At 39.3% G+C, this 15,267-nt stretch overlaps 1 protein-coding gene across 1 annotated transcript; it reads left to right on the top strand.

Annotated features, from left to right (window-relative positions):
• The first annotated feature begins 901 nt into the window (after positions 1-901).
• On the top strand, positions 902-14,862 carry coro6 (coronin 6). Its single transcript, XM_034550208.1, has 11 exons — positions 902-1,026; positions 4,685-4,884; positions 7,333-7,455; positions 10,704-10,833; positions 10,946-11,124; positions 11,876-11,995; positions 12,107-12,211; positions 12,341-12,486; positions 12,781-12,838; positions 13,533-13,760; positions 14,121-14,862. The coding sequence occupies exons 2-11, from the start codon at positions 4,687-4,689 to the stop codon at positions 14,241-14,243; spliced, it is 1,410 nt and encodes a 469-aa protein (XP_034406099.1). The 5' UTR covers positions 902-1,026; positions 4,685-4,686; the 3' UTR covers positions 14,244-14,862.
• Positions 14,863-15,267: the final 405 nt, after the last annotated feature.

The following is a 15,267-nucleotide window of genomic DNA, read 5'->3' as shown; positions in this document are numbered from 1 at the left end:
CTTCACTCACTTCTGACCAATATAATACAACAGAGAGACAAACACTGTGCTATTTTTAACTTTGATATCCTATGTTCCTGTTAGTCAAACGTTATTGCAGTTCACGCCCTCTTTAGCATAGACATCCTGTAGTGTACAACAAAATGAGTACAGTAATGTTTCAAGGTAAATCCTCTGATTTCTTTTGTTAACGTTTCTTGATGGCAACAAGGGAACACAGCATGACCCCAGTTCAGCCTTAAGGTATCCACATATGTTTAATATATAGTAAGACTCACTATCGCTAACTACAAAACCAGACAACTGCTTTTTAATATCATTTTTTTTCAAGGCCTTTGGACCACTAACGAGAGCAACAACTGCAAAGTGAGAGTTTGTCCCTTGTGAATACAGTGACTACTTTCTATTATGTACAATCTACAGTTTAAAATAACAAACACAAACTTTGGTAATTAAACAGTTTTTTTTTTTTTTTCATCATTTCTCTTTCCATTCTGCCTTTTTATAAAGAGGCAAGCTTCTGCAGGTCGACTTAAGCTGTTTATTGTTGTTGTTGTTTTTGTGGCCATACAAGAAGAAGAAGCGGCTGAAGCGGCTGCGTCCTTAATACGTGCGTTAGTTCAGGAGAAGGAGAGAAGGCTACGTCCTTATTACGTCTCTGGACAACAGTCCCAACAGTCCCACTGTTGTCCAGAGCCACCAGAGTTGTGACGCGCTGGCCTCCTGTAACCGGTGCGCGTCACGTTCCCCCGTACTGAGAGAGCCTGTTCCAAAATAGATGGCACCCACCCTCCAGACACCCACCCACCTCCACCCTCTCCCTGCTCTGCCCCGGTACTCTCTCTCTCTCTTTCCCTGTCGAGGAGCGTCACGCAGTTTTCCAGTGCGTCTCCTCAGCAACTCCAGGAAACCGGATCTCGGGGAATATTATTCAAAGGAATCAAAGCAGCAGAAGGTGGAGGAGTAGACCACTCAACAGAAACCGCGAGAGTTGTCCAGGGAAGAGGGGTCTCCCCATAACCTGAGGTGAGCTGTCCTGTCGACTACCTTTCCTAATATGTGTGTCGGTGTCCGTGCTGCAGTGGGTCAAGAGGTGCGTCAGCTTCTGTACCGCACTGCTGGAGAGGAGTGAGTGCGCGCCCCCCCAACCCCCAAAATAAAAGATCTGAGTCGTGCATGGCGTCTGTAGGCTTCTTTAAGGATCACGTTGCCTACAACCCACCCACACACACACACTTACCCACTCTCACACTCTCTCTCTCTCTCTAACTCACTCTCTCTCTCTCTCTCACACTCTCTCTCTCACACTCTCTCTCTCTCTCTCTCTCTCTCTCTCTCTCTCTCTCTCTCTCACACACACACACACACACACCTCTAAGCCCTTGACAGCCCATGTTCCCCAGTTTGTTTACGAGTGTTTGTATACGCTCTGTTTTATTGTTTGCTCCTGTTTATTAACGATAAAGCGCCACAGAGTGCACCGCCTTCATTCTGGGACTATTTAGGATCCGACTGGCGGGTGGGAGGAGCGGCTGTCCCGGGTGGGACAGTGCAGTTTGTCATGGCTATATTAGGAAAGTGGCAGTGTCATTCTTTCGCTCTGTGTCGACTCTCCAGAGGCGTGCCATGCGCCACAGAGGGGGGGCCATCTCATTAACCTGAGGCAGAATTAAAGGAGCAGGTCGGAGCTTTCTTTTTGTAATCATCTAACCAAATAATCCCAATACGTTATCAACTCTGGAGCTGCTGCATTGTCAATGAAGAGGAGACTGATTTTGCGACCCACAGAATGTTTGTTTTAACCAAAGGAGCTTTATTCTGTTGTGTTTAGGTCTGAAACGGAACATGTGCCTACATACTAGAATATCAATGTCTATGGAGCAGTTCCAAAATGTGTTTGGCTTTTGGCACACTAGTTTTTAGTTTGGAAGAAAGTTGTTCATATTTACTTATATTTTTTAACCGTCGTAGACCTCATGAATAAGATATGTGGATTTTGGAAATTGGTGTAATGTCCCTTATAATCTAGGCCTATTATAATTCACATATTCCCAAAGCATACACTTTTTTAGGTCATTGAATGAAGGTAAATTTAGGTTTCCTCATTTCAATAAGGCCGCCTGACTTTTGACTTTTTCAAAGCCTCTCTTTAAATGTTCACTGTCGAATTAGATAAGACATGCACCATTAATAAATACTCAGTTTTCTTATTTATTTTTGTGTCAAATGGTTGAAAGAACAGGTATTCTGAGGAAAAGAAACAATAACATACAAACCATTATTACAAGTCCCTGACACAGTATCAATGATACAAATAAATGATATATATAGATAATATTGAGCCCGCCCTGAAATGCCTCACCGCTGGCCTGGTCAGGTATCCCACAGTCTTGGGGCTAAATGTTGTATATTCTAGTTCTAGTCGATGGGTTAAAGTGATGTTTACTTTGCCAGAGGACTGAACCAAAACCAGACTTTATATGGTTTGGTTTTTTATTGTGTATAGCTGGTTAATTTGAGCATTTGATTTGATCATTTGAGTTAAAAAGAGGAAGAACTCTGCTGCATTTATCAGACGTCTTCAGGGACTGATGCAGGCCTATTTCCAGATTTGGGTTTTTAGTGTTGGCCTTATGTAAGCCAGTGCAGTCTGGGAGTGTATGCTAGATAAGTGTGAAACTTAATATTCTCATAAGGATTGTAGCACATGTGTGTGATTAAATGTGACTGATGTGCTGTGTATTGTCATGGTATCGACTGTATATTGGTTCTCTCCCAGCTTTTTATGGGTTCTCTGTGTCTCTCTAGTCTTTGTCTTTGATGTTCAGCCATCGCATAGTGTTTGGTCGGACAATCGACTATTAATATCTGCGCTGATGGCAGGCACTGTTATAGAATATGTCCTGAGTTTTGGAGGATTACAGGCCGTCTGGCACAGCCGCAGAACAGCAAGTTGTCAGTCAACAAACACATCACAGAGTTCATCATTCAGGGATAAGCAGAAGGTTATTTAAAGTCACTGAAACCGTGGCTTACATTCAAAGTAAAGTACATATTCAAGACTAAACAACAACAGTCAAGTAACACATCTTTATATACCATATTATTTATTAGGAGTTTAACCCCAGCTAATCAGGACACAGAAAATGGTGTGTTCATTTGGACCCCATCACTCATAGGTGATTGAGACAAAAAGTTTTTTCTTTACAATGTGTTGATTGACATACAGTATTAATGGAGATCATGTATGAACTCAGTTCAGTGAATATAATTGTGTGAGTGTAGAGTAGAAAACAAAAGAAGACATTCAGTCATTGCTATCATCAGATAGACAAAATATTCTATCTATTTTATGTGACTTTCAAGCTGAATCAAATATATATATATATATATATATATATATATATATATATATATATATATATATATATATATATATATATATATATATATAGTGAGTGAACTAGCTGCCCTGTCAATTTTCAAAGTAAAATTCTTGAAGGCACCATAAAGTTACCAAGTCATCATCTTCATCCTTGAAAACAAAAGTCAAAACAGCAGAATGCTGCTCACAACAACACATTAAGTGAGAGTTACTTTCCAGCAAAAGAAAACAGCCTCAACACGGCCTGCCTCGATGACAGGTGTAAGATTCGTGTTCAAAGCTCCGGGTCCCGTGGCCGCAGGAAATTCAGGATTCGAGTTAAAGTTTAACAATATTTAATGGCAAAGATAATACTCATGTAGCGTTCACGATCGTGGGGCCAGAAAGGAGGAACTTTCCACAGACGGAGTGCAGCTCCCAAGGAGCCACAGACCAGGGCTGTCTCGAGTCTCCAGACCAGTAGAACCATGTCCCCAGAACAAATGCTCGGCTATTAGTATGGTCATGCAAATGAATTCACACCTAAAGGTTAGTTCCATTGGTCAGTTCAAAGGATGCCGCAGTTCTACTCGCTACGCCAATTAGTAAACAGGCGAGGTCAAAGCTCACTCTTCCGGTCAAGGACAGGAAGTTCCCCTTCACAATAAAACCCTATTATCCTGCCTTCCGAATAAAAGCAACACATTAGGTTTCAATCGGCATCCATTTTAACTATTGTCTAAACAATAAAACATTCATTCATTCTCATGCATCATAGTTAATCATTACATTTGTCATTAAAACAGAATAATAAAACAGTGATCCTCTCTTATGTTTCATAATACATTCCTCCAGAATATTCCTCATAATATCCCAAATTAATTATCATATCTTTCTTTATGTATTAATTTAAAACATAAACTTCTCTTATCTACATGTGCAAATATATATAAAATCCACTACAACCTAACACAGGCTAAATATTGTAGAGTGAGATTTAAAGCATGAAGGGTACAGATAGTAACATTGTGATAACAAGCTCTTCTGTAAGCTTCGGTCAGTTCTGTGTTCTCCGACATCTTCTGTTTGGTTGAGATCTGATCAAACTCTTTTGCTGGAAGTCTTCTTCCAATTTGAGACACACTGCGAAACGTTTTGGTGAATGTTACACTGTTTACTACCTTCCTCACATTTACTTTTAAACGTCTTCTGTTTTGTGAACCACTTCTAACATCTCTTTACCCCTTCTTTCATTCTTTCCACCATCCTCTCCCATGTTTCTTTATCTTTATACCCTCCGACCTTCCTCCACGGCCGTAGCCATGAGTCGCAGCATTGTGCGGCAGAGTAAGTTTCGCCACGTCTTCGGCCAGACCGTCAAGGCTGAGCAGGGTTACGATGACATTCGTGTTTCCAAGGTGACGTGGGACAGCTCCTTCTGTGCCGTCAACCCAAAGTTCCTGGCAGTCATCGTTGAATCCAGCGGAGGAGGAGCGTTCCTGGTACTACCCCTCTCTAAGGTCAGTAAGGTCAAAGGGGAAACATTCTTAGTGGCAGGTTGGAAACACAACAGAGTGTTTATGAGTTCAGTTTTCGTGTGACCCTAACTTGCACTGAAGATGAGACGAAATGCTGATTATCCTAAAACTGCCCAAAAGTTTTGATCAAATCTGCACATCAAATTGAATATGTAAATTAATCCTTACCTTTCCCTATATTTCTGTGCCTTTACAAAATGGGTTTCTTAATATTGGAGAAGAACCTCATAGAATAAAAAAAAAAAAACACAACACATTATTTTGCGGCAGAGTGGATGTAGTTAAGATTGTAAATGAAACAGTGACCATAATAAGATGTGTTTTGAGGGAAGTTTATACATTTTTAGTTGGAATGTCAGTCCACAACACCACTGAAATATCTCAGCTAATAAGGGATGAATTGCCTTTACATTTTTTATATTTCTGGTCCCCATAAAATGTATTCTTTGGATTTTAATGATCCTCTGACTTTCATTTAGTCCAAATTTAATTACCACTTTCATGACAGGAGATACTATTTCAATCCATTATAACGTTAGAAATGCTACTCCTGTGATCCTATCGAAGTAAAACAGATTAGTCCGTAGAAATCCATATTTTAGTGCTATAGTTGACTCGATAAAACTGCAGTTAAAGTTTTTGTTATTACATTTAAAAAAAATTATTTATATTTACAGTCCGTCCAGTTAACTCCAGATCACAGCTCTTGGTGTAAGTCAACACATCACAAGTGACACTGCTATAATCAGCCAAGTCTGCAGCAATTTAGTTGCCCTGTGAGATGCCTCCACTTACTCAGCCGGTCTCATTTGAGCCGGGCTGCTAACACCAACTGCCAATCACAGTCCAGCATTACGAGAACTGAGAAGCGACAGGCCATAAAACGACAGGCCATAAAATAGTCATTATTAAAGTATTGGTTCAGTATTTGGAGCTTGTGAAGAATGTTAATGTTTTAAATGACTTGAGTCCACATGATAATTATGGTAGAGTTATAATGTAACTAAAGAGTGGAATGAACAATGTTTAACTTTTTGAGATAACTTAGAAATGTAATGGAAGTTTCAAGGTCATCGCTGATGAGATTCAGCACTGTGTCAGCAGTGATAATTAGTTACAAAGAGCTTTTTGGAGGCACAGGGAAATGGATGGGATTATATACTGGAGTCATGGTGAACAGACATGCTATTAATACACAGCAATGTGCTCTCCGTCCTCCATCTCCCCCTCTGAGTCCCCAACAGGCCACAAACTCCCCTTTCAACGCCTCGTCGCTCAGCTATAAATAACCCTCTCTTAGGGTGTGTGTTGTATGTGTGCAGTGATATCTCAAAAGTACATGTGTTCACACAATAGAAACAGGGCAACATGGATTAACCTGGATGTGACATCATGACTTTAGTGTGCATCATATTAACATTTTTGGTTTTATCTGTTTCCTGGAAGTCCAACACAAGGCTGCAAGTTGTTTTTAAATGTTTTGGGTGCATGTTGAAGGTTTTGATGCTACTTTTAGCACCCTTAGCTAAAATAGGGCACCCATAAAATTCAATAACTTGTAATGTGGGCCCTGCAGTGTTATCTCATATTGTAGTCGAGAATCTTTGTGTCAAAAGGTAATCGTTAACACTTAAAGTATAGTGGGGGGTAATTTAAACTCTGACTCGCTAACGGGATAAATTACATTACATTACATTACATGTCATTTAGCTGACGCTTTTATCCAAAGCGACTTACAATCGTGTTACATTCATACACTGTAGAACAGCTACAGGGAACAATGCAGGGTTAAGTGTCTTGCTCAAGGACACATCAACATAAATCCATAGTTGTTTCAACAGCATTTCATGTTCTTTATTTCAGTGTTTTACTATTTCATCATATGTACTATGCACTCTATGTACTTTGGACCAATAATATCACTGCAAGGTACATTTTTGATCATATCCAGGGACCTTTTTCCGAGTTAGTTTGCCCAGTTGTTGTGGCATTGTAGCTGCTCTTTATTTTATTTTCTGAAAACTTTAGGAACTTTTCATGCACGCAAGCTGAACAATTTAGAATAAAAGTTCATTGTTGATCTTGTAAAGAGTAGTTGATAAAATATCACCATAAGAAGTCCTTAAAGTAGTAAAATAATTTATGGAAATTAAAACATTTTCGATTTAGTGACCACAAGGCAAACTCCCTCAGCTGAAGAAGATGTGTGACATGATCACAATCCAAAAGGAACATCTGCTAAATGGACCTTGAATATACTTTCAATCTGAACTAGTTTGTAACTGTTTCACATTGAAATAAAGTCGCTGTAACTTTAGACGATTAAATAACCTTTCGTGTTTAGCCTGGTTTTAACCTACGTTTCTAGACATTTCCCAACCTGCTAATCACCAAATCAATGCTTACTACTGTTTTTGTTGTGTGTTGCAGTCGGGTCGTGTGGATAAGAACTACCCGCTTGTGATTGGGCACTCTGGACCTGTCCTCGATATCGACTGGTGCCCTCATGACGACAACATCCTGGCCAGCTGCTCGGAGGACTGTACTGCGATGGTAACAACTCTGTGTTTGTGTGTGTGGGTGTGGAAAAAAAGTTCTGAGTTCTTAGCAAGAAGTTGCAAATGCATGTGAAAGAGTTTGTTGTTTGATGACTCAGATACCAGCCAGAGAGGTCATCGCAGGCTGAGTTTGTCAGCTGTTAAATGAGCGAAGTGAGTCGTTCAAGGCATCCTTGTGTCTACCTGTCTGACTCTCCACCCACCTGCTCAGTCTCATCTCTTATCTCTTCATCGGGCTGCTCGTCATATTTTGTCCCTTGACAAGTTGGTCAAACTCAGTTGTCTGTCTGAAAGTGGCCTCGTCGTCGTGGCGCTGCTGCAATTAGTGCTGCTCCATGTGTGTAAAGGTCCGGTGGAGGACTACAGTATTATTAATTTGTCAGTGGGGGGGTTTCGTGGCTGATTTTTGCTGGAGGATGCAGGATTTGTACACAAAGGAGGACATAGAGAACAATTTGAATAATTACCATTAGCCTGCAGTGATTATGTTCTGTTCTACCTGCTGTCAATCACCTCCCACCTACTGGACACCTTGTCACCATGTTGTGGCATCCAAGTCTTCTTGTGTTTGACTTGGACAGCTTTTAATGGTGTTCTGATGGTGAAGGAAAAGAACGACAACACATCATAAAACATGCACACATTGCAGCCTGTATGAGAGGGATTGTAAACACACCTTGTAGCTCCATCTTAAATATAACATGTTACACTTTTAAGACTGGAGACAGAAAACAGAGGCTCTGGTCGTTCCTTCAAACCTGCTGTCATAAACTACACTTGTGGCTCTGAAGCGCATTACTGAGTGCAGTCAGCAGGGGGCACTGTGAGACCTAGACTACAGGGTTAAATAGAGATTCATAAAATATTATAACTATGTATTATTATTTATGCAAATAACTTGTGACACTGAATGACAATCACTGAATATCCGATTGTAAAACTCTCTTTTGTCATTTAGGATTTATTTATTTATATCCCAGTTGTAATGCAATATTGTCTTGCATCCTGCCATTATAAGCACCATTTCTTTCCATAGTTTTTGAGAGTTGATTATATTATTGCAGAAGTTGTCATGGTGAGAATTAAACACCAGGTTTAGTGTCTGTGATGTAATTAGGTGATGAGCTGCTCCACTGACACAAAAAAGGACACAAGCTTCACACAACTGTGACAACTCCAAGGAATGTTTTTTGCTTATCCAGATTAGGGCTGCGAGCAATAATAACAATGCTTAGAATTTTCTTGATTAATCAATCAATCAGTTGTTTGGTCTATAAAATGTCAGAAAATTACAACAAAAACAATCACAGTTTCCTGGAGTCTCAAGATGACATCTTCAAATGTCTCGTTTGCCTGATTAACAGTACAAAAAGCTATTTTGCATTTGGCGTTGTTGTTTAAAATCACATTTCACAATAGGTGAGGCAAGATTTATGTTTGTCTACAAACTAATCACTGAATTGAACAATCTGTCATCTTTAATATAGCTTTAATACATATTAATATATTGTAATATATATTTCATCTTCTTTTGTAGTGGTAGCGCAAATAAATGTGTACTTAATGTAAAATATTACATAAATATGTTATATTTTGTGATATGTTCGCTTCTTATCAGTTACTATAAAACTTAAAATTAAAGTTAGATGTCCAAGTAAAGATAATCAATACACTGCACATCTCAAATATTGTCATCTTAATAGACAAATAAAATATTCACTTTGGTTTAAAGAGTGTGTTGTGTGTGTGTGTGTGTGTGAGCGCATGTGTAGTATATTAGCGTGTGTGAACTATAAACATTTTTGTTTGTATATGTACTGACTCGGCATGTATCTCAGGAATCTTTGATTGAATCACTGCTTCTCCTACGGCAACAGCTGCTGCTGCTGGTGGGTGTGTGTGTGTGTGTGTGTGCGTGCGTGTGTGCATGTGTGTGCGTGTGTGTGTGTGAGAGACAGTTCCAGCTGTCCAGTGTTGCCACTGTGGAGCAGAAAGGTCATAACTGTGAAGTCACTCTCTTCAGTTCGAGACGGCTCATTGTGTCATCTGAAAAGGCTCATTAGTGTGTGTGCGTGTGTGTGAGTGTGTGTGCGTGCAATCACCTACTGAGTGGTGTAATTGAAAAGGAGACATTTAAAAAAAGTGCTGACATTAATGAGGGATGTGTTTTCCTGAGTCAGTTTTGTTGTTTGTGTTTTTGTGTATTCTACAGAAATAATTGTCTTTTGTTAAAAAGTGTATAAGTTATTTAGTTATGTTATGTCTTAAACCCAATATCTTTACATTAGACTATGTCAGACAAAAGAAAATGTCTACAGTGTATTCTTTGCATTGGGGAGAATGCTTTGAAACATAGTTTAGACAAGAAATGAACACAAAATATAAAAATGTTCTCAAATATGTAAGAAAATGTATATTGTGAGTGGCCTGTCAAAGATTGTTTTGGGGGTGGGGGGGATTGTGCAGGAGGAAAGTGGACTCCTGATCTTCTACATTCGTGGCTCACCCAGTGTGTGCTGAGACAGGCTTCTAAACAGTTTTTAATATAAAAAAGAATTGGTTAATAAAAAAGTGTTAATATGATATATATAATATTATAAATAAACATGCCATTGTATTTGTGAATATTAATCTTTAATTATTTGTTGATCATAGTTTTAAGAGCAAAAGTAAGCATCCTATTGGAGTTGTGAGGTGTGGGCATTAGTGGGTCCACACCTTGTCACCTTGTCACCTTGACACCTTGACACCTTGTCACCATGACACCTTGACACCTTGACACCTTGTCACCTTGACAAAGAAGCATCTTAAATGTAGCCGGTAAATGTATGAACCAAATACAATTACTAAGCAGTAAATCTGCGGCAGTGTTCAACGGAAAAATGAAAGATGCTGGCCATAAAAACTATTCTCTGTGTCCTCAAATGTGGAAGTGATGTGTGTACAGGGGTACAGAGTAGGGATTTAGAAATACTGCACTCTGATTCAGCAGATAAGTTACTTCTTCCATCGTCTGGGTCATACAGCAGAATGTCAAACTCTTGATGTGCTCCTTCTTCTCACATAGGATTTAAAAAGTTGTAATTTTAATTATAATACTCATGACCAGGAGGATTAAATGGGTTAAACGTTAAAATACCATTGTACTATAATTTATAATACACTGACTACTGGACAGAAAGCACTTCTTGTGCAACATCAGACACAGAACCCATCTGATTGTCTTTCATCGCTCCTCTCCAGGTGTGGCAGATCCCAGATCACTCACTGACCCGCCCCCTCTCCGACCCCATTGTCATCCTGGAGGGACACTCCAAGCGTGTCGGTATTGTCACCTGGCACCCAACCGCACGCAACATACTACTCACTGCGGGTATGACACACACACACACACACACACACACACACACACACAGTTGTTTCCTTGAAAGTTTGACAGCTAGGAGTGTGAGTACATTAAAATATCCATCCTTTGCTCCCCCCAGGCAGTGATAACCTGATTATAATCTGGAACGTGGGGACAGGCGAGCCCCTCATCTCCATGGACGACCACCCAGACCTCATCTACAGCATCAGCTGGAACCGAAACGGCAGCTTGTTTTGTACCACCTGCAAGGACCGACGTCTGCGTGTCTGCGACCCACGCAAGAGGGAGGTGGTTGCGGTGAGTGAGTAGAAAATACTAATAAATACATGTCTCACAATATAATTAATCTGAGTTTAATATATATATTATATATATATATATATATATATATATATATGTATATTTTATATATATATATATATATATATATATATATATATATATATATATATATATATATATATATATATAGCTTAGCACAAAGAATGGAAACAAGGGGAAACTGGTAGTCTAGCTCGGTCCAACTGTCACAATATCATTCATTCTATCTGGAAAGTATAACAATTTTTTTCATTATGACTATTTCTTGGCTGGGAGAAGTAACTTCCTTTTGTTTTTGAACGGATAAAACTAAAAGCAATAGAATGCCTTAATTGCTGAATTTTAGAGGTGATAGTAGGTGTATTTTGATAACTTAAGACAGAGCCAGGCTAACGGTTTACATGACTTTATGTCTTTATGCTAAGCTAAGCTAGCCAGCTAGTCATATTGATTGGACACGTTGGACACATACAAGAGTACTGATCAGTACTAATTCATCTAACTCAACCAAATAAGCGTATTTCCCAAAATGTTGAACTATTCCTTGAAAACATAAAACACAGTGTTAGATAATAGATAATTAGATTACAATCTAAAGGTTGTGTACAGATCTTTTGATCTAAAGCCACTGACGGTGGAGGACGCACATAGAGTCCAATTAACTCCTAAAAGGTTTAAAAAGGGAAACAAGGAAGTAACTCTTGTCTGTCCCTCATCCGATCAACAGGAACGCCTGGCTCCACATGAGGGCATCCGGCCAATGAGAGCCATCTTCACCAGAGATGGAAACATTTTCACCACAGGATTCACCAGAATGAGCCAGAGAGAGCTCGGACTCTGGGACCCGGTAACAAACAATACACGTTCATATGCTGTTCATGCACATCAAAAGGTGCAGCAATATATATGCACTTACATGCAAATTGTAGGCTTTCTTCATCGTTTTTACTCTCCACAGACACATTTTGAGGAGCCCATTGCACTGTTGGAATTGGACACAAGTAACGGAGTGTTGTTACCATATTATGATGCTGACGCAAACATGGTCTACCTCTGTGGAAAGGTACAGAGACACCGGTTTATTGATTCAAATCATGTTTGTAAAAACATTGTGTAATATATATACAGAGCCATTGCATTTACAGCCTTAATAATTATATGTTTTATGTGTGTTTTCTATGTTTGTCTGTAGGGGGACAGCAGTATCCGTTACTTCGAGATCACAGATGAGCCGCCATATGTCCACTACCTCAGTACCTTCAGCACCAAGGAGCCCCAGAGAGGGATGGGCTTCATGCCCAAGAGAGGTGTGGACGTCACCAAATGTGAGATCGCTAGGTAAGATACAAATCTGTATTGTTTTATGAGATTGTATTTGTTTGATGGGATGTAAAGGCTACAGAAGTTATTACATTGTCCATCACAGAATATATGGTCCATTATTGCCTATTGGACATAAGTCTACATATTTGACATTGCAGTTATATCCAGTTTCACTATTTACACTTATTCTCTTCTCATCATTGGACTGTGAATCCTGATCTCGGAGTGTATGAGATCATTTCAGACATAGAAATATAAAGTATAAACTGATGGGTCTCTCCTCTCTCTCATCTCTTACTGTCCTCTCAGGTTATTCAAGCTCCTTGACAAAAAGTGTGAACCCATCACAATGACAGTGCCCAGAAAAGTAAGGTCCTACTCTACAAGCATTTTACTTTGTCAGCGGTGGAGGATTACTAAGTACATTCACACAAATGATGTACTTTAGTCACATTTAGAGATGCTTTGATTTGATTTCCATCTTGTGTTTCTTCATATTCTTCTAATACATTTCAGAGGGAAATATTGTATTTTTCACTCACCTTTTTCAAAGCTACAGTTACCAGTTAGCTCCTCATCAATGTTTCATACAAAACATGTGATTCATGATGCATTGTTAAAGATTAAACTCCCAAAAAGTATGAAACGCAATTCCAATTAGCCTCAACTTCACCAGCTACAACATTAAACTGCTTGTTTCAATGCTTCACTAATTTATTTAGTTGTTTCCAATAGTTTCTGTACTTTTACTTCAATATGTCTCTTACTTTTACACAGTAGAGCAATTTTATAGTGTCATAGTTATACTTTTACTAGAGCAGAGGACCTGAAGACTTCCACTACTGGACTTTTAAATGATTCTCATTCCCACAATATGCTCTTAGAGGCTTATTCATTTCCCCCTGATGTGTATGTGTGTTTTATCTTCTGCCCATCCTCCAAGAAAGACAGATAGAAATAAATACATATTTTGTATCAATCACTGTGAATGCCAAAACAATCAAAAACCAAACCACATCTGTCTCTCTTTTATCTTTCATCTCCCCAACTCCCTTCCCCAGTCGGATCTCTTCCAAGATGACCTGTACCCAGACACAGCGGGGCCCGAACCCGCCATGGAGGTTGAAGAGTGGCTGGATGGCCGGGACGAAGATCCAATTCTGGTGTCCATGAGGGAGGGCTACGTGCCGCCCAAGAGCCGAGAGCTCAAAGTGGCAAAGAAGAACCTGCTGGACTCCAGACCCACCACCCGGCGAAGCATGTCCACTTTGGACACCGACAGTCTGCCGGTGAGTTGTGACATGCATTATATTGCCATCCAGTACCTTCAATTACATACTATGACACTTTCAATAAAAAAATACTCACTTTAGCTTTGCAGCCTGTAATCTGAATGCACCGTTACTCCTGAACACGTCTCTCTGTTTAACATGTTTTGTTTATTTCTTCTCTATTTGTACCTGCCCTCAACTTTTCTCCAGAAGCTCCCTTCTTTGGTTTGGTTTATTTCTCCTAGTTGCTTACTGTCCTTGACCTATTTTTCATCTTTTTTTCTTTATCCTTAATTTCCCCCTCCCCGTCACTGTCTTTTTTCCTCTCTTCTTCTTCCGTTTCCCTCTTTTCCTTCATTCCACTCTCTTACCGTCCAGCCTGAGCTGCTTGAGAGGCTGTTGGAGGAAATTCAGAATCTAAAGGCCACAGTTTTGTCCCAAGAGAAGCGAATCTGTGATTTGGAGAATAAGCTTTCCCAGTACACCAATGGCACTGACTGACATGCATGGAACACACCTTTTGAAGAACTGGTCTAAATTTCAGAATTTCTATATGACTATTAAAGAAAAACATTTCCCTTGTCTTGACAAAGAACCACTCACCTCACTCCAACAGTGTTGCACCTTTAAAAGATACCATTGTGTAAGAATATGAATGTGGAAAATGTAAATGTACATTGACAGTGCAACACATTTGAATAAATTACATCTGTACTAATACAATACTGTTAGAGAAGAACAGGTATACAAAAAGTAGCAAAACTCAAATGACAGAAAAATACATGTCTGCATGAAGTGGTTTGATCTTTTTTGTTAATCTCCTGAAACTACATAGTACACACACATCGCCATCACTCAAGCAAGCACACATGCTCATCATATTTGCCTTGTCCCTCTGTATCAAACAACCACTGACCGGTTCATTAAATATCTCTGAAAACCTTTCAAAATGTAAATAGTGATAAAAGGAAACCATAGAAAGAAAATGTTGAACTTGTAGCAAATGTGAAAAGGATAATGTTTTGTGTTCTGTAAAAGATTATACACTAGGCACATTATGGCAACAATAAAAAAAAACAGTGTTTTTTAAAAACTGCCTTGTCTGTCTATCGAAGCCCATTTCTGCGAGTAAAAAATATTAAATGAAAATTAAGCTGTGATAATAAAAATATTCCCATGGTAAGTCATGAGATCAAAATTATGAAATAAAAAGTAAATTACAAGATAGAAAGTCAAGATTATGAGATAGTAAGTCATAATTATGAGATAGAATGTCAAAATTATGCCCACTTCATTGGACAGCAACTGTAAACATCTGGTCATTGTCATGGTTCCAGATGGATGCACCAAAAGTGTTGTTTACATGGTATTGTGACTGACAGAGAAACAGTTGCACTGTAATGCAGAGGCTTGTAAACTGGATTGCAGAGGCTTTTGCATTGTTTAGAGAACCAAGCTGAGACCGACGGTAACCTTTGGTCCGAGCACTGGAAACCAGCTGATTGAGCGATGGTGGCTGATGTTG

The sequence above is a fragment of the Cyclopterus lumpus genome, chromosome 14 (assembly GCF_009769545.1).
Source record: "Cyclopterus lumpus isolate fCycLum1 chromosome 14, fCycLum1.pri, whole genome shotgun sequence".
NCBI classification, from domain to species: domain Eukaryota; kingdom Metazoa; phylum Chordata; class Actinopteri; order Perciformes; family Cyclopteridae; genus Cyclopterus; species Cyclopterus lumpus.
This window is presented reverse-complemented; position numbering and strand designations above follow the sequence as displayed.